At 40.7% G+C, this 22,724-nt stretch overlaps 1 protein-coding gene across 1 annotated transcript; it reads right to left on the reverse strand.

The window, feature by feature from the left end:
* Positions 1-1,697: 1,697 nt before the first annotated feature.
* LOC127561588 (maestro heat-like repeat-containing protein family member 7) lies at positions 1,698-22,160 on the reverse strand. The gene is made up of 13 exons (XM_051996766.1): positions 22,027-22,160; positions 19,357-19,498; positions 18,669-18,844; positions 14,353-14,490; positions 14,152-14,266; positions 10,815-10,955; positions 9,990-10,166; positions 7,395-7,553; positions 6,411-6,512; positions 5,529-5,631; positions 4,464-4,523; positions 3,399-3,544; positions 1,698-2,801 (listed from the first exon to the last, which is right to left on the reverse strand). The coding sequence occupies exons 1-13, from the start codon at positions 22,158-22,160 to the stop codon at positions 2,781-2,783; spliced, it is 1,614 nt and encodes a 537-aa protein (XP_051852726.1). The 3' UTR covers positions 1,698-2,780.
* Positions 22,161-22,724: the final 564 nt, after the last annotated feature.

Raw genomic sequence — 22,724 nt, forward strand, 5'->3', positions numbered from 1 at the left:
GGCTGTGGGGACTGAATGTGGATCTCAACATAGTATTTTCACCTTTGTTTGTTTGCTTGTTTTTTTCTCTTATTTTTTTTTCCCTTTTTGATCTGATTTTTCTTGTGCAGCATGATAAATGTGGAAATATGCTTGGAAGAATGCCACAAGTTTAACCTATATTGAATTACTTGCTGTCTAGGGAAGGGGGAAAGTGGGGAGGAAGGGGAAAAAAATATGGAATGCAAGGTTTTTGCAAGGTGAATGTTGAAAACTCTCTTTGCATGTATTTTGAAAAATAAAAAGCTATTTTAAAAAATGAAAAAAATATTAACATCCAACAATGACCCAGCATTGATCTAGGTATATACAGCTATCATCACCTCCATAGGGAGATGAATCACTCTGGAGGCTGGGTTGACTCCCACAGTAGTAAGGAGTCCATCAATTCTTAGATGACCAGGAAGCTGATTGGAGCCTTATTCCAAGACTAATTAAGTCTTGCATAGGGAGAAACTGATCTAAGCCCACATGGAATAACTATTTTTTTCTACCACAAATGTCCAAACAACTCTTTCTGTCCCTAATCTTCTCTTTCCCTCTTTCAAAGAAATCTTCTTTGATGCCTAAAATATATTCATGCCTCCTCTTGCTTTGAAACTAATTTTGCTTGGATACAAAATAAATCCACATAAATCATCAGCATTTTTATATATTACCAACAAAATTCAGCAGCAAGAGATTCAAAGAGAAATTCTATTTAAAATAACTGTGGATAATATAAAATATTTGGGAGTCTACTTGCCAAGGGAAAGTCAGGAACTATATGAACACAACTAAATTAACAAAACACTTTCCACACAAAGTCAAATCTAATCCTCTGGGAAAATATCAAGTGCTCATGGATAGGTTGAGCAAATATAATAAAGATTATACTACCTAAATTGATCTACTTATTTAGTGCCATACCAATCAAACTCCAGAAATTATTTACAGACCTAGAAAAAAAATAACAAAGTCCATCTGGAAAAACAAAAGATCAAGACTTTCAAGAGAATTAATGAAAAAAATTGGCAATGAAAGTGGCCTAGCTGTGCTATATAAAACTATACTATAAAGCAGTGATCATCAAGACCATTTGGTACTGGCTAAGAAACAGGGTAGTCGATCAGTGGAATAGGTTAGATTCATAGGACAAAATACTCAATATCTATAACAATCTAGTATTTGACAAACCCAAAGACTCCAGCTTTTGGGATAAGAACTTATTATTTGATAAAAACTGCTGGGAAAATTAGAATGGCAGAACCTAGGAATTGACCCACACCTAACACTATATACCAAGATAAGGTCAAAATGAATTCATGATTTAAACAGAATGATATAAGTGAACTAGAAGAACATAGGATAGTTTACCTCTCAGGTCTGTGGAGAAGAAAGGAATGTGTGATCAAAGAAGAACTGGAACTCATTATTGAATGCCAAATAGATAATTTTGATTATATTAAGTTGAAAAGTTTTTGTACAAACAAAGCTAATGCAGACAAAATTAAAAAGAGTAGCAATAAACTGGGAAAACGTTTTTATATTTAAGGATTCTGATAAAAGCCTCATTTCTAAAATATATAGAGAATTGATTTACATTTATAAGAATTCAAACCACTCTCCAACTGATAAATGGTCAAAAGATATGAACAATTTTCAGATGAAGAAAATAAAACATTTCCAGTCATATGAAAAGTTGTTTTAAATCACTATTGAGCAGAGAAATGCAAATTAAGACAACTCTGAGATATGACTACACACCTCTCAGATTAGCTAAAATGACAGGAAAAGATACTGACAAATGTTGGAGGAGATGTGGGAAAAGTGGGACACTAATACATTGTTGGTAGAATTGTGAATGGATCCAGCCATTCTGAAGAGCGATTTGGAACTATGTCCAAAGAGCTATCAAATTGTGCATACCCTTTGACCCAGCAGTGTTTCTATTGGACCTGTATCCCAAAGAGATATTAAAGAAGGGAAAGGAAACTGTATGTGCAAGAATGTTTGTGGCAGCCCTCTTTGTAGTGGCCAGAAACTGGAAGCTGAGTGGATGCCCATCAATTGGAGAATGGCTGAATAAATTGTGATATATGAATGTTATAGAATATTATTGTTCTGTAAGAAACGATCAGCAGGATGATTTCAGAGAGGCCTAGAGAGACTTACATGAACAAATGCTAAGTGAGGTGAGCAGAACCAGGAGATCATCATACATGGCAACAAGATTATATGATGATCAATTCTGATGGACTTTTTCCAATAATGAAATGATTCAGATCAGTTCCAATGATCTTGTGATAAAGAGAGCCTCCTACATCCAGAGGGAGGACTGTGGGAACTGAGTGTGGATTACAACACAGTATTTTCACTCTTTTTGTTGTTGTTTGCTTGCATTTTGTTTTCTTTCTCATTTTTTTCTTTTTGATCTGATTTTTCTTGTGCAGCAAGATAATTGTATAAATAGGTATGCATATATTGTATTTAGTATATATTTTAACATGTTTAACATATATTGGATTACTTGCCATTTAGGAGAGGGGAAGAGGGTAGGGGAAGGAGGGGAAAATTTGGAACACAGGGTTTTGCAAGGGTCAATGTTGAAAAATTATCCATGCATATGTTTTGAAAATAAAAAGCTTTAATAAAAAAAAAGGAGAAAAAAAAAAGAATGTCTGCTCTTAAGTAGGCACTTAATTAATGCTTGGTCTTTTGGACTGTTGGATTGTAAGTAGAGGTGGAACGGTTTTCAGGAATCAGCATAGAGTCTGACTTGACTGGGGGAATAAAATGAAGTTATTTTCACTTGATATTTCACAAACAAAATATGAAAAAAGTGGGGGAAGGGGGGACATTGACTCTAGCCAACTCCAATTTTCTCTCTTTATTATGAAAATTTTGCAGAAATCAAAAAGTATTAACATCATGGGTACATGGCTCAGAAACCTCATTTTATTTCAGCAAACACTTATAATAAGCTAACATTTATATAGCACTTACTATGTGCCAGACACTATGCTAAGTGCTTTACAAATATTACCTCATTGGATCCCTACAGCAGCCCTCTGAGGTGGATGCTGTTATCATCCCCACTTTATAGATAAGGGAAACTGAGTCAGCCAGAAATGATTGTCTTGCCTAGAGTACCTGAGGCCCAGTATGCACTCAGACCTTCCTGATTCCAGACAAATACATAAAGAAGAAACACAAAATAATATGGGGACAGTGGGGAAGCAGCATCCACATCAGGAAGGCAGCTGGCCTATGAAGGCGGCTGGCCTAGGAGGGCGGCTGGGGAGGAGAGATGAAGAAGCAAGGTGAGCAAAGGCCCGGGGGCAGAGAACAGGAGCTGGGCCTCTGGCTCAGCACATCACCTTTTTGCCTATGTCCCTACAGCAGATGAAATTAACCACGTGCCAGCAGTGTCTTTGTTGAATCCTCTTGACCCCCAGAATGCAGATGGTCTGTGTCGCCAAGCAGGAGACGGCGGGGTCTGGGTCATTCTTCATGTGCTTAAGGGCTGCAAAACAAAACCGGTAAGCGGCACTTTGGGCTTTGGGGCAGAAGGGCTAAGGAGCTGCCCGGGTAAAGGCAGACACCTTGGTTTGGACCTGAAGGTCACAGGTACAAAGAACTGATTTTGGCTCCCTGGCCAAAGTCTCCAACAAACCTACACTGTCCTGGGATGGAGCTGGGACTTAAAGAACTGGCTCATCCTCCTGATTTTACTGTTACTGTCCCCTCACTGTCCCCATTCTGCTCCCTCTCCTGCCAGAAGACCAGGGGGATTAATCAGGTGTAAAGTACTTTAAGAGCCTCAAAAATGGTCACCTGGGATTCAACCCAGTGCTTGGAAGCAGAGTATCAATTAGCAGCTACAAAAAGCCCCTCTGCATTGTCCAGGGAATAGTACTTGAGAGCCCAAGAGAATAAGAAAAATAGAAATAAGGAAGAAAACTTGTAAAAATGATTTGGCCCAAACATTATCAAAAAGTGCAGATTGACTCAAAACTTATGCATTACAAATGGGAGGAAAGCATGACCTCAACTTTATTCCAAAGAGATGAGAAGGTTGGGAATCCCTGAAGGAGAGAAAGTCAAGTTCTTGCCAAATCTCTCGTCAGGAGCAATGTCAGTCCTTCCTAGTTCATCCAAGATAGTATCTCAACCAACAGAGGGCCTGAGCCAAAAAATACATTAGATCCGGGAGTAGTGGGTCTGTGGGACCTAATTACAAGGAAAGTTCACTGCTGCCTTACCAGGATTCTGGTGATCTCCCACCTCTCTTTACCCCTCCACTAGAGTAGATAACTGAAAGTTGATTCTATTATTTGAATATCATCAATGGTTTCCCTCATTTCTGGCCCACCCAACCCTTGCCCGCATCTCCACCTACCTCCTCCATGACTCAAAAGTCTGGCACTGGGGCCACTGCTCACCTGAAGAGACTGTTTGATATTCCTCCTCACCTTCTAGATCCTTGATCTGGATAATCTGGCCTATCCAAGGACACAAAGTTCCCTCAGTAGTCAGACAGTGCTCTCTTGACATGCTCTGGAAGCCTTTCTCCTCCCCCACTTGAAAAGACTCCCAATTACATGGTGCTTTAAGGTTTACAAAGAGTTTTTCATGTTTTATCTCATTTGATCCTCACAACAACCTTGCTCTTCTTCTTATTTCCATTTTATAAATGAGGAAACAGGTTAAAAGGGGACCTTGTCCAGGATCAATCATTTAGTATGTGAGGCAGATCTGAAGCCGAAATACAAGATGCCCTTTCAATGCCTCGTCATAGGTCACTCGGGCAACTGTTGGGAGCATCTATTTCCCAGATTTAAATCCTTTCCCATACTGTGATACTCTACAGGATAGTAAAGTGTGTGCTCTGACCACTGATGAGTTTACCCTTCTTGCTGGGAGGAGACTGTTCAGCCCTGCTGGGGACTTTTGGGCTGAAAAGGATAGTAGCAAAAAAACTCTCAAATAGTTAAACAAGAGTTCTCTGTGCTTTTCTCAATAAGATTCAGAACCAGAGATGTATTCTCTTATTTTGGAGAGGCGAGGCTCACCTTGGGATAAGAAGGGACAGGACAGGACAAGATGAGATGAAACGGGGGGGGAATGAATGAGACAGGACTGGATGGGACAGGATGAGATGGAACAGAACAGGATGGGATGAGACAAGACAGGATGGGATGGGATTGAATGGAACAGGACGGGATGGGATGGGATGGGTCAGGACAGGATTGGATGGGGCGGGATTGGACTGAATGGGACAGGATGAGACTGGATGGGACAGGATGGGACTAGATGGGACAGGACTGGATGGGACAGGACAGGACAGGACAGGATTGGATAGGGCGGGATTGGACTGGCTGGGACAGGACGGGATTGGATGGGACAGGATGGGACTAGATGGGACAGGACTGGATGGGACAGGACAGGACAGGACAGGACGGGACTGGATGGGACTGGATGGGACTGGACAGAAGAGGAGGCCTTACTTGTCAACCACACAGCTGCTTGTCGTATGCCCGACTGGGGATTATTAAAGTAGCTGAGACTCTGACTCAAAAACCAGGGGATTTTGTCCTTTTGCTCCTCCAGCTGGAAGAAGAGGCAAGTAGAGACCTAAAGGGCCAGTTTCAGTTTATTACCTGACCTGTGATTTCATCACAAGAGGAAGTTTCTATCAGTGCAAATCAGCCCTGACCAGGAAATGTGAGGTCTTAGGGAATTGCTCGGAGCAGCAGCCTTAGAGGCAGGAAGACCAAGGTTCAAGTTTCACCTCAGATACTTACTGTGGGATTCTAGATAAGCCACTTAACCTTTCAGTCTTAGTTTCTTCATCTGTAAAATGGGAGTAATACCAGTATCTACCTCCCAAGATTGTGGTGAGGATCAAATCTGAGATAATCTATGTAAAATGGCTTAGAAACCACATGGAATGACAGCCATTATTATTCAGTGTCCATATAAGTCAGTGTGACTCTTTCTGGACACTCTCAGGCCCCACAGGACAGAAGCTGAGTCTCCATTACCTTTTTGGCCCCATACCCTGCAGAATACCACATGGCAACAGTCACATGATGAGGAGGAAAAGGAAATCATCCCCTAAGGACTATAGCAGGATCACAGATTTAGAACAGGAAGGGCTCTCCACCTTAGGGGTGAAGAAACTGAAGGCCCCCAAAAGATGAATGACTTGCCCAGGTTTGCCCCCCTAGTGTATGAGGTGAGATTCGCACCCAGTTCCTTCTGCCCTATACTGCAGGACCCTGACACAGCTGCTCCCCCTCTATCATGATAGTGATCCATAGAGATGTGCCTCCCCACCTTTCCATCCCTGGCGGGATGGTCAACAACATGGGGATGTTTTGACTTACCAGGGTCCTCCCAATGGTGAACATGTCTCTGTTGCTGCACACCGACTTGAGGCGTGGGCAGACCAGAATTTTGGCAGAGTGGCAGAGGCCATCCCTGCTAGCCTGCAAGGACAGAAGGAGATAAAGTAGGGAGGTTCCTTCTTTCCCTCAAAGTTCTGAAGTCCCTGGATGGGGAGGGGAGAACATTGGCAGTGACTGAAATGTGACAAGTCTGAATCACCATGGACTTGTGGTAGCTCCACAAGACCAAAGGAGGTCACGATAAAACCCCTCAGTTGGCACAAAGCTGTGTGTGGTTCCCTCTCATGAGCCTCAGTCTGCTCATACTTCCAATTACATGGAATGCCCTCCGACTTGGTGACTCCCAAGTCCAGGACAGTAATTTCAGTGGTCCCCTTCCCCCGCCCCATGACATGCCCCCCCCCAAGCCAAAGTCCGCAGCATCACACAAGTGGTCCCCATATTATCTGCTGCAAATAAGGCAAAAATAGTAGAGTTGGTAGAGGCGGTGGGAGTCAGGGCCTCCATGCCCTTGTCTCTCCCCTGTGATTTGCCTCTGAGCCTAACTTCCATGTCTGTCTCTACCCCCATCCTACCGCCATCCCTCCTTCCCTACTGAGCCTGGGTCAGCCCAGAAAAAGGTAGGAAAAAAAAAATTGAAGCCAGTGTTCAGAGGAAAGTTTTGGGGTCAGTCTGTATTTCCTTTCTCTGTATAATGACTTCTGACCCAGAGCTGGATATGATTCATATAGTAATTTCAGGATTCAGAGAATCATATTATCTACTCCCCATTTGCTTTCAGGCAGGGAAACCCTGCTAGAAATTTTGAAAATCTCTGGGGAAAAAGAGACATCCTCTAGTGATGTATCATGACTTGTCCCATCTCTCTCCACAGTCAGCTCCAGAGTGTGCTTATTTCCCGAGAAGAACAAGGATAATATGGGTGGGAGGGAAAGATCCAGAACCTGGGGCCTTGGCTCTCACATGGGTCACATTGATGTTCTCATCCTGCAGGTGGAACATCAGGGGAACCAGGCTGCAGTGGACCTGGTACCTAAAGGGAGCCATCAAGAACCTTCGTTTCACCTTGGCCAAGAGGGCAGCAAACATGTCAATTGAATTATAGCGAAGGTCGTCCGACTCCTAGAGAGAGGAAGGGAACATACAGATGAGTATATGCACTAGTATTTCCCCTTAGCCAGCAACCTTAGAATCATAGCTCTACTTTGATCCAGCATCTCTATTGAGCCTTTATCCCAAAGAAATCATATATAAAAGGGAAAAGGACCTACATGTGCAAAAATATTTGCCTGTGTTACCTCACCTAAGCCCACAGCCTTGACCCCAAAATATTGAGCTGAAAAAACACACACATCTGGCTAGAGCCCAGGCTGAGGGTTGTTTGTTCCCTATTCTCTCCTCTCCTTATGTTCGCCCCTGGGTTCTCCATCCTTCCCAGCCCCCTTCCCAGAGTAGCAAGGAATCCAGAGACCTGTTTTCCCTTCCCAGCTCTGCCACTAGCCTCTGGTAAGACCTTGGGTGGAAAAAAATCAAGGCCCAATCTGGAAGAGGCAGAGTCTGGACTAGGGTGGTGATTGAAGACTTTTTGGGTGTTACAGCCTCCTTTGGAAATCCCATGAAGCCTAGGAAACCCTTTTTAAAATCATGTTCTTCAATAATCAGAGGAACTGCTACATTGCCATTAGAGAACAGTGAAAATAAAGATGGAATTTTTCCCCCATTCAGATTCATGGACCCCCTAAAATCTATCCATGGAATTTAGGATTAAGAACCCCTGGGCTAAAAGTTGGATTTGGACATAATAATGGTCTCTATATTCCAGGATTATCATGAGGATAAGAGATATTTTATAAAATGCTTCAAATCCTTAAAAGCACTATATGAATGCTGGCTATTGTTGTCATTATTATTCTAGCTCAAAATCCATGCCCTATGGGTATACAGAATCTAAGGTCCTCCCTGTCTGTCTCAAATATTCTATGATTGGAAGTTAACAAGATCCAGCTAGCTCCCTGCTCAGTCACACACAGCTAGGATCTTCTGCTGGCCAAAAGAACTAGGGTCCATGTGTTTAATATGATTGTACATGTATATCCCTATATCAGATTGCTTGATGTCTTGAGGAAGGGAGAGGGAAGGGAGGAAGGTAGAAAAAAGGAAATCAAAATTTTATAAAAGTAATTATTAAAAATGGGGAAAAAATTTAAGAATGTTTAAAAAAAAAACCCTATGGCCCACTCCTAGGATTATACTGAGCTTCTCACAAATTAACCTCCCCATACACACTCAGATACTACTAGCAGCATGAAGTCTTCCTTTAAAAAAAAAAAATTATAATAGTATTTTATTTTTCCAAATACATGCAAAGATAGTTTTCAACATTTACCTTTATAAAACCTTTTGTTCCAAATTTTTCTCCTTCCCTTTCTCCCTCTCCCCCCCCAAGACAAGAATCAATCCAATATAGGTTAAACATGTGCAATTATGAAGCCTTTCTTGACCCTCCTTCAGATATATCTAGAACGGGGCTGATCTTCTCTCACTTCCCCGTCACTCTCTGTTTAGGATCCTTCTCTGCATACAACCTATTTTTCCAACTCAAGTGCCACTTTTGTTCAGAATGGCTCAACGTCCCTCTCTATCATTTCTCCCACGCCATTCTCCTCCTCTTCCTTTCTCAGAATCCTTACTCAGCTTCACATGTCACACACAGCCTCCACAAAGCCTCCCTTGAGTGCCTCCGTTGTTGCTGCTTTCTCCCTCCCCAAATCCCCTCGTGCTACATGTATGCAATTTCTGTGATGTTACTGAGATGGGGAATTCCAGGTTAGAAAATTCCCTCTGCTAATGTCCCTCAGCTTTGTGTTTTAGAGGTTTAGTCAAGAGGCAGGAATCGAATGCAAGTTTTCTTGCTCTAAAGCCAGTTGTTTATCTGCTATGACATGCTTTGAGAACACATTTTTTATGATTATTGACACCAATAAATACTGTTAAACAAAAAGCTAGCATATCTAACATATGTAGGACTGCTTGCCATCTAGGGGAGGGGGTGGAGGGAGGGAGGGGAAAAATCGGAACAGAAGCAAGTGCAAAGGATAATGTTGTAAAAAAAATTTCCCTGGCATGGATTCTGTCAATATAAAGTTATTATAAAATAAAATAAAATATATACTAAAAAAAACCATACAGCTAGCATTTCTATAGCTCTTTTACATAGTATCATGTTGATCTTCACAACAACCCTGCTAGTATTATTCCCATCCTACAAATGAAAAAACTGAGATTAAGCAAGAGGCAAGATTGATCTGAGTCTATATCCAGTGCTTTTTCTGTGTACAATGCCTTTTCCTCTTTCTAGTAGAGAGCCAGTTTTAGGTCAGAGATCATTTTTGTTTGCATACTTTGCATCCAGAGCTTAATAAACATTTGTAAAAATTGAACAGAGGTTGAATTCATTTCTTTGAGGTTTCTAAGATGGCAGCTGGGCATAGAAAAGGCATAGAAAGGGCCCCCACCTGCTGTCTCTCTGCACCCCCTCCCAAATCTCTGAACTCTCACATCATCAAAGAAGGGCCGCAGTGCACAGGAGATCTCAATGAGCAGTACGACGGAGTCGGTCCAGGTGAGGTTGTAGATAATGCATCTCAGAGCCAAGAATGCTTCTGTCACGACTTTGGAGTTTGTGGAGTAGCAGCAGCTCAGGATGTAGGGCTGCAGCATTCGGAAGAACTTGTTCTGCACAGACCCGCAGAGCGTGAGGAGCTTGGAATCCAGCTCCCCAGAGCCAGCGATGTCCCGCAACTCTACCCACCTCCCAGACAAAAGGAGGTTGAGCTTGAGATGGCCTAGTGTTGGGGTGAGAAGTGGGAGGATCCTTCCCCAATGGGGGGTAGGGGAGAGAGGGAGAGGGGAGAGCTTTTGAGCATGGACCGAAGAACCATGTTGCATTCACCCAGAGGCACCAGGGGCCAGAAGCAGCCGATAGCTCCCTATCTGTGTTCGCTCTTATCCTCAACTCCCGATGTTTCGGAAATTTCCAACAACTTCCAGCAGCATCGATCTGGGTGATATCATGCATTTTCCAATCCCAGTTTCCCACAAATTCTCTAAGGACATTGAGTATGTGGCCTAGGAATCTAGCTGTTAGGGAACTCGCTCTGAGGGTTTTTTCCCTATAAAGCTCCAAGCCCTTAAACAGATGCCTTTGGCCAGCACCTTGGGCTTGGTCAGAAACAGGTAGAGAGGTTCCAGGGCCCCACTTCTGCCCAGTCCTTCCTAGATGGCAGCATCTGCTGAGAGCACTTTTTTTGGCACAATGCTCAAGCTGTGCTACTTTGCCTGCTCCCATCCCCCACATTATCTCCCCCCCACACACAACTTTACCGTCTCCTTATGCGTCCCAAAGTTCCCTGCTGCCTTTAGCACCAGTTGCTGGGTCACCGGTTCATTTTTTTGGACAAAATTTATAAGGAGTTCGATGATGGTTTCATCTGTCATGGCTGCCACCTCTGTGTTGCGGAGCAGCTGCCAAAAACAAAGGCAAAAAGAAGCTTAGAGACAAATGAGAAATGCTTGTGACTTTCAGGAATTTGGCAGTATGAGCTAACAATGCTTCAAAGGATTCCAATGACTGACCGACCACACATGAATGCAGAAATCATTCATTCATTTATTCTTCCATTTGAATGAATGGCATTAGCATTTATCAAGTAACTACTGTGTGTCCAAGTCTGTGCTAGATATTGCATAGGATATAAAAAAAAAATCAAGAAGACATTTTTCCTGACCTTTAGAGAAGTTTACAGTCTAACTGGATAAATCAAGAAATACCTTGAATGCAATTCAAGACATTATTAATGTGATGGACATCTGTGTCTTTTTAACATCATAACATTCTCCCAGTGATGTTATTTGACTGCCAATCTTGGAACACCACAGTCTTCAAAAAATCACAATTTCATTGTCCAAAGGGCAATGGATGAATGGCTGACATACTAACTGTAATGCCTTCCAATGAAGAAGTGGTGTAAGGAATAGCATTCAAGGAAAGGTACAGGTAGAAGAGAAGGCTGGCCAGCTGTATGGCCAGAGTGGAGTATATGAGCCCAGCTGCTCATACCTACCAATTATCAAAACACCTGAAAGAATGTCCTCAGAAATAGACAAATCTATACATCATATCTACATTTTCCATTTTGGAAATGAAATATTAGTCTGAAAATAATTCTGACATCATACTCCACTTCCCACCTCAGACCCAGCTATGTGACCATGGAAAAGTCACCTATTTTTCTATTTGCCCCAGTTTCCTCAACTTTAAAATGAGCTGGAGAAGGAAGTGGCAAACCACTCCAGTATCTTTGCCAAGAAAACCCCAAATGGGGTCACAGAGAGTGAGACCTAACTGGAACGATATGGGAACAACATGACTGAAACAACAATCAGAGTATTTAGAGAAGGATGAACGAGGGAAAGGCTGATGAGCATTTACAAATGTTCACACTCAAAGTTCAATGAGAAACTCTGGTCCAGAGTACACGTGAGTGTTTTTTCATGTGAATGTATATCCATGCCAATTGTAACATCTAGTAATACATGTCAATTGATTCTTGGCAGCATCTTCGTGTTCTCATCTCAACACTCCATGTTGGTTCCATCATACCAGATTATTTCCCCTAAAGGGAGAGAAAAAACAATGGCTCCAAGCCCATATATGGATGCTGATGACTGACTTCCTACGTCTGTTCACAGGTAGAGGTGTCAGATCCCAGTGCTGCCCCACCTCAATCAGTGATAGTTGTATCACACACATCAATAAGCAATAAGCAATGAACAATAAACTAATTAGGAAGGGTTGAGTTTTAATTGTTGAATTGAAAATATGGAGCTGCTGCTGTGAATATATAGACATATATTCTTAGATTATTTTTGGCATTATATCAATGAAGAATAATTCAGGGAAAGAACACTGGCATGCCCTCTGGATGAGAATTTCTCACTAAGAGCAACATTTATAAATATCCATCAATCATTCCCTTGTTCACCTCCTCCAAATAAGTATCTTTATTATGCTTATTACTGTGGGGTCATTTCAATCATGAAATGAAAAACTCTTCATGACCCTTGGCAAAAAATACTAGAGTAGTTTGACTTTTCCTTTTCTAGCTCATTTTACAGATGAGGAAATTGAGGCAAACCGTTTAGTGATTTGCCCAAGGATCACAAAGTTTCTGAGCTGAGAGCTAAACTCAGATCTTCATGACTCAAGGCCCAAAGTTATGTTTACTATAACATCTCTCCAAATACTATTTTTATTATTATTCTACTATAGAGGACCAGGAGGTAAGAATCCATTCCAGGTTTAAATCTTATTGTAACTTGGCTCACCAACATCTCTTTTCTTAATAGCAGAGACATGCTTGATAATACTATAAACTGGGATTTTAGTGAGTGAAACAAAATGCAAACACTACTCAACAGACTAAAGATAAACTCTGAACTTAGGACAGGAATGAATGTCTACAAGGAGACTAAAAGCATTTGGGAGAAGAGTACCTAAGATAATGGTATAATAAATTTTATACTATGTGTATCTCAACTATTTACTTTTCTAAGTAATCAAGATTCGGGGCTTAAGGGGTTTAATCATTTATATCATAGTAGATTTTGTTAGGCTATAAGAATTTTAATAGAGTGCATTTTGTATCAAACCTATAAGCATTTAAGGTATATATATTCGTGATCCTGATCAATAAAATTGAAGAATTCTAACTGAATTCTTTCTCCTAGCCTCCTGATTATCACACTACAGGAGCTGAACTCCAACATTCTATCATGTCTTTAACTACCTACAATTCTTTCTAATCTAAGTCAAGAGAAGAAAAATATTTCACTGAAATAAACAGAGTTCATGATCATCCCCTCTGTTACCAGTCTTAAAACCCACTAAAACTAAACTGCAAGTGAAGGTGGGGATAGCTGGGCCTGGTTTTTGTTGGACTCATTGCTTCATTTCATCTGAGTCCCAAGATTTTGTTTTGATGTCTTCTGACTGAAATCATTTCCTAATCAATCAGAGAAGATCTTGGGGTCCCTGGTTCAAATCAACAGGAATTCACTCCCATAAGACCAATCCAATTCCAATGTCATATGGTGTGTGATCTCTCCAATTAGAAGACAATCTTCTTATCATCATTAACTCACACTTCCTACTTCACTTCCATGTCTCTTTAAGTGGCTTTAAGGTGTTTTAAGTGGCTTAGAAAATAAGATCTTTCAGAGATCAGGGACCTGCTTTGGCCCCCACAGTGGGAGTGCTCAGCAAACTGAATTAACAATGTAGTAGAGTGAAAGGAGGGATGTGGAGGCAGACGATTTGGGTTTGAACCAGCCACTAAAGCTCTCCAGTGCTCAGCTTGCTCATCTGCAAAAAGATTTCTTCAATCTCTTCTCTATTATCATTTATCTTCTCCCACCTACTTCCCAGAGTTGTTTTATGAACCAAATGCAATGATACATGCAAAGTGTTTTACAAACATTAAAGCACTACATTTTTTAAAATAGCTATTGTTATTATCACTCCTATCATCATCCTTGGAATAAGGAAAAGTCTGGATGTCTAGGTTGCCTCCTCACCCATGTGGCACCACCCTGGAGCCCAGGCCACCTTTCCTCCTGCCTCCAGCCCCTCCAGAACAATCCCTTACTGAGTCTCACAGACCTCGGTGAAGATAGCTAAGGCAGTAACAGAACTCCCAACTTCAATCCCGTTGAGGATGTTAAAGATGAGACTGACAATGGGGCGAATGTGCCAGCAGCTTCTAATGATCATAGACCTGTCATGGAAAGCAGAGAACAGAATCCAGGGTCTCAGTCACAGGAGAATGCAGCCCAAGATGTTGATCCCAGACAGAAAGCTTACTTGGCTACCAAGGCGATTCCATCCAAATATCCCTCTGGATCAGCCAGGAGTTTCCAGGTCTTGTGATATTGCATGAAAGACACCTGGTAGCCATACCCAGCTGAGCTGATCAAGGTCTTCAGGGCCTCAATGGTACAGCTGTGAAAATGGCAAAGAGTGGGAAAGTCACCTACCAGCTGTCCCTTAACAAGAAATCACCCCTTCCTGCTTTCACTGCTCATTCATTTAACTTTTGCCCAAAACACTCTGGGAAACAGAGTTACATCTTTTTTATAGATGAGGACACTGAGGTCCAAAAGTTTCTTCCTGGATCATAAATGAGCTAACTCATGTAAAGTGCTTTGGAGATCTCAAAACACTATATAAATGCTAGCTGTTGTTATTGTATCCAAATACAATCATTTCCTGTGTCTCTTAGAAGCATAGTATATTGGAGCTATGAAAGGCTACAGGAATTAAGTACTTACAGATACACTACAAGGTGCTAGTAACATAGTAACAGCATGTCTATTTATATGGCACTTTGTAGTTTATATAGCACACAATGGCTTTTTTTTTTTCAAGCAATCATTTTATAGAAGAGGAAACAGAGAACCAAAGAAATTATGTGACTTGGCTCAGGTCACACAGTAAATCACTGGTAAAGCTGAGAAGTCCTGAGTCAGTGTGATTTTGCATGGTGTTACTCCCTGACACAGAGTCTATTGCTACAGTTGAGGGCTTGATGCACAGAGGTTAGACTTCTGCTGGTCATGAAATATGTGCCAGTAGAGATCCCTCTCTATTTGAGTTTGACATCACTGGTGTAGTGGGTAGAGCAATGAGCTTGGAATCAGGAAGACATGAGTTCAAATTCTGTGTAAGATTCTTATTAGCTGTGTGACCTTGGGCAAGGGACCTCGTTCCTAGCTTCAGGTTCCTCATCTGTAAAATGGAGATAATCATAGCACTAATCTCACAAGGATCAAGTGATATGTCATAGGTAAAATGTTTTGTAAACTTTAAAGGTCTATATAACTGACATCTATCATTAGCAGTAAATGGGAAATCTAATAAGACAGATGGGCAGCTAGGAAGCACAGTAAATAGAGTGCCAGGCCCGAAGTCAGGAAATCTCATCTTGCTAAGTTCAAATCTGACCTCAGATCCTTAGTACCTATGTGATGCTGGGTTCATCCTGTTACCTCAGTTTCCTTATCTGTAAAATGCACTGGAGAAAGAAATGGCAAACCACTTTAGTATCTTTGCCGCAAATGGGGTCACAGAGAGTTAGGCACTACTGAAACAGCCGAAAAACAACAAATGTAGGAAAGATAATCCAAATTTAGAAATATTGTTATCTAGTTCTTTTTAGTTTGTTTATTTGGGAAATTTTCCTGGAGGAAATGGGGAGCTGCTTACCTCCATGAAGAAAGACAACTCAGTACCCCCAGAAGACAGTATTCCAAGCACTGGTATAGACAAGAGAAGGGGGATGCTTAGTCACAGAGGTGATGAGTAGACAGCTATGAGAGATCTCCTTAGTATACTACATTAGGAGAGGAAGAAAGTAGCCAAAGTAGCCAAGAATAGCCACAAGACATGAGGAGAATTGTTTGTGAGAATCTCCAAAATCTGAGATAATTTTAGAAAAAAAAATTATTAGATCTTTTCATAAACAGAGAACTGGAAATAACGAGTAACTCCTTCCACAAGTCTTTGTGAGGTTACATTTTATAGAACTCACACAAGGGAATAAGGATATTTGCATGATTTGCCATAAAGGCAGTTTGAGATATATACATACATACATACACACACACACACACACACACACACACATATGTGTGTAGATAAGTCATTCTATTTTGGTGAACTCAAAAAACAAGTTTTGGATGGACTAACCAAACAACTTTGAATTCAATCAAATAGAAAAGAATTGATTAAAGAGGCATTGGGGCAGCTCTGAGTACCTAAAAGATATAACTAGATACACGGATAAGATATAAGATAGTATGAGGAATGATGGCTCTCAGAACTAGCTTAAGTTCATAACAGATGCTAAGGAATATCGAGGGAGGAAAGATATGTGCCTGACACATAATAGACGCTTGATAATTTATGTGTTTATTGATTTATTGGTTTTTTTCCTTCCTGTCCTCCTTCCTTCCTTCCTCCTTCTTTCCTTCCCTCTCTTCTTACTTTCTTGCTTCCTTCTTTCCTTGTTTACTTCCTTTTTTCTTTCATTCTTTCCTCTCTCTTTCCCTCCTTCCTTACTCTTTCCTTCTTCCTTCTTTTTTTTCCTTCCTTCTTCCCTCCTTACTTTCTTTGTTTCCTTCCTTCCTCCCTACTTACTTTCTTGCTTCCTCCCTTCTTCCCTCCATGCCCCTTTCCATCTTCTCTTCCTTAAGATCAAAGAAAGAAAAGATAGAATTCCTGTAGGTGACTAGGACTAGGTAAAGGACTGATAAAGGAATGAGCTCAGAGCTTCTCAGCTCTTATTTTGCTTCCGTTTTCTCTCCTGACAAGGACGATATTTCGATGGGCAAGGATGAAACAAAAGTGATCAACAGGGAAGTTAAACTCAATCAGACTGATACAGTGGAAAGTGCCTGGACTTTGGGTTAGGAGAATTGGGGTTTGAATCCCAGTTCTTACTGCCTAGGTGACTTTGGACAAGACACTTAAGTTCTCTGGACCTATTCCTTCATCTAAAAAGAAAGGACTGGATTAGATATCTCCTATAGTCCCATTCAACTAAAAAGCCTTTGCTCACATGAGATAGTAGGAGAGCTCCTAGGAGCCCCAGTGAGTGGACGTCACCAGACTCAGTCAAATTTCATTTGAGAGTCCTGAAAGAATCGGTGCAAATGATTACTTAGCCATTGTCTGTGATCTCTGAAAGTTGTAAAGAACAACAAAGGTATTTATCCTATGGTTGGAGAAGGACAATATTGTCTCAATTTTCAAAGAAAGGGAAGAGTATGGACTTTACATTATAAGTTGAGTTTGACTTGCATTCTTGGCAAAAATCTTGAATATGTGAATAAAAGGATAGTTAGGGGGCACCTAGAAAGGAAGAGTGATCATGGCAGTATAGCTTCATTAAGAACTGGTCACATGAGTGAAATCTTTTTGTCTTTTTGGACAGCACTTCCTCAATGACATCTGAGAAATAATATAGAGGGAGAATTCTTACATTTCAGACAGGCATCTGACAAAGCCTTACAGTCTATGGTTGAGAATAAGGTGGGGAAATGCAAACTAGATAAAAGTAAAGTTAGATCAATCTGTAATCAATTGTAACCAAATGAATTAGATTCAAAGTGTAGATAATGACCGATTCAAGGTAGTCTGGAGAGAAGTCTCCAGAGAAATGAGCCCGAGAATCTATCATCAGCTCAGATCTGTTCAATGTCATGATTAATAACTTGAATAAAGTCAGAGATGACATGATTACCAAATTTGTAAATTACTCTAAGCAGGGATGGACTGTGTACTGGAGATGGAATAAGATATTCAAAACAGTACAGCTTAAGAGTGATGGGCTGAATCTAACAATCAGTGGATGAACTGGCATTTATTAAGTGCTTGGGCATTGTGTTGTAAAAAAAAGAAGTTCAATTAGGATAACTGCAAAGCCTTACACTGGGGGTTAAGAAAATCAATCCCATATATACAGAGATGGGAGAGGCTTGTCTAGACAACATTCATGTGATAAAAGCCTGGAGAGGTTTCATAGACTAAAAGCTTCCTATGAGTCAATAATGTGATCTTAGGCCACGCGTTTGGAGTCCAAAACAAGGGAGACAAGAGACCTGCTGTACTCTGCTGTCTTGGTCAGAATAAAACCGAAGAATTGGATTCAATTCTGGCTACCACAAAGGAGGGATATTAAAAAACTAGAGTACACACAAAGAAAATGGGTTCCATGGTAAACAGACTAAACAGACTGGCAAACAGGACAAACTTTAGATAGAACTGGGCATGTTTAATTTGAAAAAGAAAAAAGAAAATTGAAGGGGGCTGTGAGAGCTATTTTCAAGTTTTTGAAGACTTGTAATAGGGAAAAGGTATTAAACTTATTCTGCTTGACTTCAGAAATCAAAACTAATACCTATAGATATATAAGGAAGAACTTGCTAATAATTGGAGTTAACCCTGAAATGAAATGGGCAGTTTTAAAAAGTATTTCTCTCCCATCACCTCTTTCAAAAGAGGAAGGATGACCACTTGTAAGCAAGCCCACAGAGAGGATTTCTGTTAAGGGACGATGGCATTTGAAGATTTCTAAGATCCCTTCTAACTCTGTAACCCTATGATTCTGTGGGAAATACCTCACAGGGTTCAGCCATTCAGGCATCCCTGGCTGCTTGGGGAGATTCTTGCTGCCCTCTTCAAACACAAGGAAGGAGATCAGAGACAGGAGGGCCATGTACAGCCAAGGGTAGAAGGTCTCCACCTCTACCATAGAACTGGATTCCAAAAGCAGCTCATTGAGAGCCCTGCTGGCCTGAGGGAGCAGAGAGAAATAGCATTATCACTTTTATTTGGTCTACTCACTTACAAAAGTTTTATCCCTTAAAAAGCCACTATAACATACTCCCTCCTCAGGACAGTCTATGGTTATAGTGTGTCAAAGCCATACCTAGCTGTGGTTTTGAAGACCTTTCTTAACTTTTAATTTTCTGCTTTTCAGAGCACTTTCACAGTTACTATCTCAAGGCATCCCTCCTTATCTCTGTGGGGTAGGTAGGGGCAGGAATCATTATCCACAAGGGAGAAAAGTAAGAACCAAAGATACTCAGTTTTTTACTACAACTTACACAAATGATCTCCTGACTTTCAGCTCAGATCAATCACCTTAACGAGTCCGAACCGGTGTCATTTCTCCTCCCTCCAAGTACCCTTTGTGCTCCCAGGTATTGTAAAGAAAGCAAAGGGGTGGGCACTCCATGGAGTTTGGGAATTCTGCTTCCAAGCTCTATCTCCATCCCCTGTCCTACTGGCTTTTCATCAACGTACCACCACAGAACTGATCACCACAGAGTGTTCAGACTCCTTGGGATCCTGAAAATTTAAAGACTTCAACCTCTTTAGCAGATGATTCAGAATGTTATCATAGCCTTTGGAGGAGGCTGCCAGGATCTTCCACAGCTCTCGATCCCTGTAGGGATAGAAACCCATTATTAGCTAGACCACCTCAGACTATGCTTTTGCAGGTTCCACGAAGCATCAGAAGGGAAAAGGTTTTGCCTAGCTCTCTCCCCCTTAGAAATCTTTTTTTCTTTGTTCTTGTTCCCTTATTTCCGCTTTTGTCTCACCATCCCTTCTCTTCTTCAATTCAATGCAACAATATCTATTAAGTGCCTATTATATAGTCACAAAACAGCATCCTTTCCCAGAGACATACACCCAAGTATGATTAGCGACTCCTAACTCAGGAGCCACTTCTCTATCCACTAGGCTATTCTGCCTCTCAATTCCTAGGGATACAAAATTTAAAAATAAAATCATCCCTGCCTGCAAGAAAAGTTAAGATTCTTCTTTCATTTCTTTTTTCCCTTCTCTGTTTCTTCCTTTTTCTTTCCTTCCTTCACTCCTTCTCTTCATTCCCCTCCTCTTCCTTTTACTTCATCCCCAGAGTCTTACACATACTTCGCCAGTTAATTAACATCCATTATAAAAATCATATTAAATACAAAGGCAGTTTTCATATAAAAAATGCTCCAAATCATTAAAAACTAGAGGAATGAAGATTAAACAACCAAGGTTTTACCTCATGTCCATCAGATTGGGAAAAGTGACTAAGAGGGAAAATGACAAATATTGGAGATAAATGGAAGGAAATAGGCACATTAATACATTGTTGGTCCAGTCGTGAATTGGTACAGCCATTTTAAAAAGCAGAAATATACTTCCAAAGTCTCTAAAATGTACATATCCTTCAACCCAATGAAACTACTATTTGTTCCATACCTCAAAGAGATCAAAGAAAGAGAAAAAGGGCCCACAGATATAGAATATTTATAGCAGCTCCTTTTGTAGTGGCAAAATATCAGAAACTAAAGAGATACCTATCAATTGAAAATAACTGAACAAACTATGATAAATGAATTAATGGAATATTCCTATGCTATAAGGGATAAAAGAGATACTTTTAAAGAAACTTAAGATTTACATTAATTGATACAGAATGAAGTAAGCAGAACCAGGAGAATAATTTATATAGTGGCAACATTATAACGACAAAATTTTTTTTGCTACACCTAAGAACTCTGGCCAATGCAATGATCAATTACAATTCCAGATGACTTGTGAGGAAACAGAACTGAAGAATTCAAGATGGAGAATGAAATATATATTTTTGGACATTGCCAAGATTGGAATTTGTATTTATTTGATTGTGCATATTTGTTCAAAAAATGAAAGGGGAACTACTATACATTGAAAAGAAATGTTCATAGTTCTCTCACTATATATTAAAAAATTAATGAAGACAATAATTATGAAGGCTCTCTTGTAATTTCACAGCCCTGCTGTCAGTTACAAACTACTGGAGCCATACTATGAGTTCATAATGTTAGGAGAACTCTGTGATTGAAATAGTCAGTTAATTCATTTTATTATTACTTTCCACTGCTATATGGATGGGGACATGGGCTTTCAGGAAATGCAAAGCCAGAAATGTTTGGAGGGGGAGGGTAGTTCACTTTTTTTTTTTTTTAATTTAATAACTTTATATTGACAGAATCCATGCCAGGGTAATTTTTTTACAACATTATCCCTAGCACTCGTTTCTGTGGTAGTTCACTTTTAAATGTAAATGATAGATGTTAAAATGTTCTGAAAGCTAAATAAAAAGAAAAAGGCATTCCATCAATCAATTAGAAAAAATCAAAGTGGTAGAGTGGCAGGAGGAGAAAATAAATACTCATTAACTGAAAATTAATTACTGTATGTTCACAGTATGTTCACATTCACAGGGAACAGAAAAATTCAGGGAATGATCTGTTCAGATTCCCAAGCTTTAGAGTCTAACATAAATTTTGATGCTTGAAGGAGGAAAAGAGAAGTGAGTGGGGAAAAGATGCAACAGAAAGAATCCGTCTTACTGACTGATCCATACTAAAGCATGGAGCAGGACTATAATTACCTATTATCTCTAACCCGAGCAGTTGTCCCAGACACCTTCAGAAAAGATAAATGGGCTATGAGAGTAGCATTCTCAAGGAACTATCCCTCAAGAGACCCTGCATCCCAAAGATAACCATACCCTCCCTTGTTTCCTGCTCCTGAAATCTTGAGAGTTGACAAAGAAAGCAAACAGGGTGAGATCCAGATATATTGACAATGTCAGAGGAGAGAAGAGGATGTGTTGGAGACCAATTGAATGTGAAAAGTAAGAAAAATTGGATTGAAGATGACCCGCAGATTGAGAACCTAGGAGACTAGGAGGAATAGCGTTTGAGAGGAAAGAGAATGAATTTGATTTGGGACCTGTTGAGTTTAAAATGTCTACAATACATCCAGTTTTAGATGTCTCATGGACAATTAGAAATGGGATCTGGAAGTGGCTGAGAGTTTAAGGCTCTAGGACAGAGAGAAGAGGTAATAAGAGGTTGGGAGAAGGAAAACCCTAAGGCTGGGGGTGGAGAGACCCTAGATAGATTTGGGGCTGTGGCATTGACTTACTGAACATTATCCTGGATGGAGAGAAACATCAGCATGACTTCATCAGGATACTTCTGGGCTAGTTCTTGAATACACTTCTCAATGATTCTGATGGCACTGGAATCTTTTATGTTGTTCAGATTGCTGTAAATCATCTCGATCAATTCTGGCACCTAAGTGGAGGTGGGGACATGTTCCTCTAGGGAGTCTCTGGCTCCGCACAGGAGGAAACAGAATTGGATAGTAGTAAGCCTCAGAGACATAGAGTTTTTGCATTGGAAATTAGCACCATAAATAGAGCTTAAAACCCAGAGCATGAAAAGGACCCTCAGGTAGGCAAGAGCAAGCGTTCATAACCTTTCTGTGCGTTTTGGATCCCTCTGACAGTGTAGTGAAGCCTGTGAACACACTTAACAGTATGTTAAGTGCACAAAATAAACTACATAGGACTACAAAGGAAATCCATAATTATATTGAAATATAGATCTCCACTGGAGCAGCTAGGGGGTACAGTGGATAGAGTACCAGGGGTGGAGTCAGGAAGACTCATCTTCCCTAGTTCAAGTCTAGTCTCAAGCACTTCTTAGCTATGTGATCCTGGGCAGGTCCCTTAACCTTATTTTCCTTAGTTTCCTCATCTGTAAAAATGAGCTGGCAAAGGAAATAAATGCCAAAGAACCATAGAGTATTCAAGTAGGGGAAGAGAGAGACCTCAGGAC

Source organism: Antechinus flavipes, chromosome 4 (genome assembly GCF_016432865.1).
Source record: "Antechinus flavipes isolate AdamAnt ecotype Samford, QLD, Australia chromosome 4, AdamAnt_v2, whole genome shotgun sequence".
NCBI classification, from domain to species: Eukaryota; Metazoa; Chordata; class Mammalia; order Dasyuromorphia; family Dasyuridae; genus Antechinus; species Antechinus flavipes.

Excerpts from the sequence above, each read along its gene's own strand:
- LOC127561588 (XM_051996766.1), bottom strand. The coding sequence starts at position 22,160 with ATGATTTACAGCAATCTGAACAACATAAAAGATTCCAGTGCCATCAGA. Across the intron at positions 18,845-19,356 it reads TGGTGATCAGTTCTGTGGTG|GCCAGCAGGGCTCTCAATGA; the intron begins GTACGTTGATGA and ends CTGCTCCCTCAG. Across the intron at positions 3,545-4,463 it reads ATATCAAACAGTCTCTTCAG|CCCTTAAGCACATGAAGAAT; the intron begins GTGAGCAGTGGC and ends TTTGTTTTGCAG.